Raw genomic sequence first — 5,519 nt, forward strand, 5'->3', positions numbered from 1 at the left:
ATATATATATATATATATATATATATATATATATATATATATATAAACAAGTGCTACACTCATGGTTCTAATGACCATTGACCTTTGATGTATGATTAATTTAATCTGTTCAAGTAGGCAATAGTTAAGTAATACACCAGGTGCAACCCTTTCCTTGTGTGTTTGACTGTCTGTGTGTACTGGTATAGACATCACACCTGAACATGTAATCAATATGTTCAGGCCCGAAGTTAGCATCAGGTATTTTTATCTATTAATTTCCAAGTTGTGTATTGACACCGGATCTCTCACCAAACTGGGAGCTCACAGACTTATGACACTTGCTTGTTAGTAGAGCTCTGGGAACCTCCTGTCTCAATTTCCTATACTGGAATTACAGGACTCTATCATCATGTCTGGCTGCGTATCTATCTGTCTTCCGGGGATCCTTACAGATGGTCTCATTCTTGTGAAACAAGCTAGTTACCCATTGAGCTGTGTCACCGACTCCTGAATGATGTTTCTAAAATGCATTTACTGGCAGGTTAATAGATCTTTCTCCCTTAAGTCTCTATTGTAAACTCAAAACCAAGAGAATTTCAAGATTCAAAACATTTTTAGAAATAATATAAAGTATATAGGAATATGTTGGGCATTAATATAACTATGTTAAGATACATCCTTCAGAGAACTATTATGTGACACATACAAAAAAAAAAACAAACACACTAACACACTAACAAACCAACACAGCACAGCATTTTAAGTGTTCTTTTGAGAGGTATTCACAGATGGCTCACTCAGTGCTTTCCAATAGTGTTTCTGTTAGCATGCGTTTAACTAAGCCCACACCATCACAGCAAGGATTTAATTCAATTAAACAGTTGTTTCACTGTCAACCACTCCAAAACTTATTTCTATAAAATACTCATCCAAAATACTTACACTTAGGGCAGGAGAGCTGGCCAAGTTTATGATCTAATGCTCATGTATCCTGGCTTCTTTACACTATAAATCCCTTCAAGCTTTCTGGATAAAATCCTTTTGGCCAGATATTATTGGAGAATTTCACTAGGGGGTTGACAAAGGGGAGTGTAAGATATTTGTTTTGATTAGCATCAGCTGGCTATTTAATACACCATAACTGTCTGATTGGTGACTCCTTTAAAATTGACCTTGGGACTAAATTCTAGGGCAGGGATTTTGTAAATTTTGATCATAGAGACACCTCTAGCACTGTGGTGAATCTTATGGGTTTAATTATCATAAGGTCTTAACGGAGAAGAATGTTTTATCTTAGAGCTCAGGGACAAAGCATTTTAGCAGTAAGAGGCCCTAGGTCCAATACCAAATTCTATGAAAAACACACAAAAATAAGTAATAAAAATCAGTAACAATAAAATAATGAATAGTAAAAGTGTGTATAGCCAAACTAAAGAAATTTCATAAAGTTTAAAAATACCCATTAAATTAAAATAGACAAAGTGTTTATGATTTTGTTTTATCGCTTATGTATACTGCTTTGGTAGTTAGGAATATAAAGAATAAATAATAAATTCTAGTCATACACTGATAAAAATACTGATGCATTTTCCAAATAGCCCGAATTGTATTACTATATACCAAATATTTATTTTCTATTCATTCAATGAAGCAGATATTTCTTACCTAGCAGAACAGAGAGCAAAATTTACTATAGATAGAATGTCTCAAAGATCCACTTAACTGAAGTATTACAAATTCATATCTATGGAAGCTTTCATATAGGTTTACTTATCTAGTGTTTAGGTACAACATATAGAAGACAAAAGAATCCACTCATTTAATTTTACATTGCAAAATAACTCCATTTTTTTGTTCATTACTCAGGCTCATTGAATGTTAAAAACTATTTCAGTCTTAATGTTTTTATTCTTCTTTTACTATAATATATAGTTCTATATATTTCAAAACAGGAGTGTTTCATGTATTTTTAATACCTGCTGGATGAACCTGAATAAAGGCCAAGTCCCCAAACTCTTTTTTGTCGGAATTTACTTGAGATTAACAATGGTCCTCAAGATGTAATACAGTGGTAGAATGCTTTTAAAAGTGCTCAAAGCCCAACACTAAAAAGAAAAATAGTACCATACAATAATGTTAAATCAGAGGTTAACAAAAGCAATGGAAATTTTGGAGCTAATTTTTTTCTTATTTTCAATGAATGATGCTTTTCATCTGCCTTCTCTTCTGTCCTTTGAGACAATATCTCAGTGTGCAGCACAGGCTTATTGCTGCAGGCTGTAAAAGGCTGGAATTATGAGCATGCATAATCAAGACCGCCTCAAAAATAATTTTGGCAGAACATTGGATTTCCTATAATAAAAGAAATGCACTTTTCCAGTTTCTCTCCTGTTTAAATAAATTTGTAAGAATTTTTCCAGATTTGATTCAATCTTTTCTTATTTAATGATTGCCTCACAATATATTTTTATCACATTCCAATTTAATTATTTGCCTTTTGAATAAATGAGATAATGGCATGATTTATAGTATAAATTTAATGATTTAGAGATCATATTGATGTTTTTATTTTAGTTCATTTTATAGGAGTTGAGCTTACTCAGTTGGTAAAATATTTTTCATACAAAACACAGATCTAGAAACATAGATTTAGAAATCTGGTTCCCAGGGAAAATGCTGGGCATGCACATCTTTAGCCTTAAGTACTCTAAGGGCAATAGTGAAGAGAGAGCCAGGCAGGAGCTTGAAGACAACCAGTTTAATCAATTAGTGAGTTCCTACTTCATTGAGAAACCTGACTCACAAAACAGTGTGAAGAGTTACCAAGGAAGACCTTCAATGTTAACCTGCAGACCATACACACATACACACACACACACACACACACACACACACACACACACATACAGAGAGAGAGAGAGAGAGAGAGACAGAGACAGAGACAGAGACAGAGAGACAGAGAGAAATAGGGAAAGAGAGAGAGAGACAGAGAAAGACAGAGAAAGAGAAAGAGAGAGGTGTATCCATACATTTAACCTTCTTATTGTAGTATTAGGAAAATGTTTGTCAAATATATGCATGCAATTTAACTACTATAATGAGAACAGAGCAATTTTAATATATGTGGAAGTACTTAATTACATCCATAAAAAAGAACACAAATAATAAATGAAAATATGCAAATATAAAATTTTAATTTTAGTCCCCAATTTGAGTATAACTCAGTTAGTTTTGATGGGCTTCAGTAAGAAGTATTTTAGTGAGTATAAGTTAAACAACTTGAAGTTTGGAAATTATATTCAGGTCTTTAGGTAGCATTTCATACTTTTCAGAAAACATTTCTTTACTAAACCAGTAAAGAAATTTAAATAAGCCTTTGTGCAATATTTAATAAGACAAAATCAGTATTCACATGTATTCATATATTATTCAATTCAAAATATGAATTGTATGTATATGATAAACATATAAGTGTAGTATTTTATATTCACCTTTATGTGACATTGTTTGCATAGATAACCCAACAGTTTTACTACTCAAGTAAAATTCATTTTGATGACAATTGGACCATTAATTATTTTCTTAAATTTGAGGTAAATGTATATTTTGGTGAGGATAACATTTCAGTTAAATTTACTTGACCTAGTACAGTAATTATATATTTTTCAATGCCAGTCTATAGGCTTTAAAATGTAAATTAGCACATTTACTAATTTACTATCTCCATTTCTTTAATTTCTTACCTTCTTATTTTGTTTTTTATTTTACCTCAAATGATGCTATGCATCTTTATATCGTTTCAACTGGATAGTTACCCCATGTTTCCAGATGATTATCCAAACCTCACATATACTATAATTATGCATAGTAACTCTAATCACGGAGTCTCACTTGTTCTTCTTTTCTTATCAATAGCTCTAATTGTGCTGTTTGCTGCATTGAAGAGGCAACGGAAAAAGGAGCCTCTGATCATTTCCAAGGATGACGTCCGGGACAATATTGTGACCTATAATGATGAAGGTGGTGGAGAGGAAGACACCCAGGCTTTTGACATCGGCACATTAAGGAACCCAGAAGCAAGAGAAGACAGTAAACTTAGAAGAGATGTCATGCCTGAAACTATTTTTCAGATAAGGAGGACTGTACCCCTCTGGGAAAATATTGACGTACAAGATTTTATCCACCGGAGATTGAAAGAAAACGACTCAGACCCAAGTGCACCGCCTTACGACTCCCTGGCCACTTATGCCTATGAAGGGAATGATTCTGTAGCCAATTCTCTCAGCTCCTTAGAATCTCTCACAGCTGATTGTAACCAGGATTATGATTACCTTAGCGACTGGGGACCTCGGTTCAAAAAACTCGCGGAAATGTATGGGGGTGATGACAGCGACAGAGACTGAGTCCTGTATGACTTGACTTGATCAACATTAGTAGAAATACTGTCTTCGATACCAGATTGAGTGGCCTGTGTTGTCTCTTTTTGGAGGAAAATTTTAAAATAACAACTCCAAACAATACATAAGTGTTGTCCTATTAAGGGTTTGCTTAATCAGTAAGTTTCCGTGAATGAGTATGAATGATATAAATTTTAAAACAGTAATAATAACCTGTTCACCCTCTTTGCCTAATAAGCTTGGAAAAAATTATCACGTTAATAATCAATAAAAATTCCTGAAAGGCTTTTTGTGCCTTGTCTTAGTATAGGAACTTTATAAATGTTTTCTTAACGGATTGTCAGTCACATATACTATGAAATTAAACATTGTGCAACTGCTTTGTAAATTAATATGAAAGAAAATATACCTAATGAAATAGGAGTGACTATTACTGCCATATTTATTTAGTGGAAAGATGTCTTTGTGTTAATTCACTCATATTTTTATAAATGTATATTTATATTTTTGTATTTTTATGAAATAAACTAATATTTATAAAAATGTATCTCATTTTATTCACTTCCTCGGAGCAGTTGATCTCACGACAGAAGTGTTTTTATCTCTCTGAGAGTAAGACACGAGTCACTCAGGGAAAAGCAGCTGAGCAGTCACTGTATAGGTCACTGATGTACAGTGGGAGCTATCTAGGGATGGGATGTGGGATGCGTTGTTTCCTCTGTCTCAATAATTAAATGTGGACAAATGTTTATTGAGCTACTAATGTCTACTCATGGATAGACTATGAGATCAATTTGAAATATAAGTTATTATATATGTGGTTGTGGACAATAAACTAAGTTTTTGCAAGATTTACCAAACAATGCATTGTATTTGAATGAATGGAGTATAAGTCATACATGTTTTAAAAATAAGAAATAGCCCCAAATATCAATAATTTTATAAATAATTGTTTTTCAATGAGACATGGTAATTGTGTGTGTGTATGTGTGTGTGTGTGTGCTTGTGTGTGCGTTTAGTCAGGAAATTCATTGAATGTATTCTCAGTTCCTGCTAACTTATTGAAAATGTATACTGACCTCTACAGTTTTTTTAAAAAAAATATTAATTAAATAATTTATGTTTTACACTCTATATTTT

The 5,519-nt window shown here is 32.8% G+C and overlaps 1 protein-coding gene across 2 annotated transcripts in view; it reads left to right on the forward strand.

Moving 5' to 3' along the window:
- The window catches only part of Cdh9 (cadherin 9), a 130,204-nt gene extending 124,965 nt beyond the window's left edge, over positions 1 to 5,239 (forward strand). For both annotated transcript variants that reach the window (XM_031360237.1, XM_031360238.1), the window contains one exon: positions 3,898 to 5,239. In XM_031360237.1, the coding sequence (XP_031216097.1) occupies positions 3,898 to 4,385 (488 nt within the window). In that variant the 3' untranslated portion in view covers positions 4,386 to 5,239. The remainder of the gene's footprint in view (positions 1 to 3,897) is intronic.
- Positions 5,240 to 5,519: the final 280 nt, after the last annotated feature.

This window comes from Mastomys coucha, unplaced genomic scaffold (assembly GCF_008632895.1).
Source record: "Mastomys coucha isolate ucsf_1 unplaced genomic scaffold, UCSF_Mcou_1 pScaffold8, whole genome shotgun sequence".
In the NCBI taxonomy this organism is placed as follows: domain Eukaryota; kingdom Metazoa; phylum Chordata; class Mammalia; order Rodentia; family Muridae; genus Mastomys; species Mastomys coucha.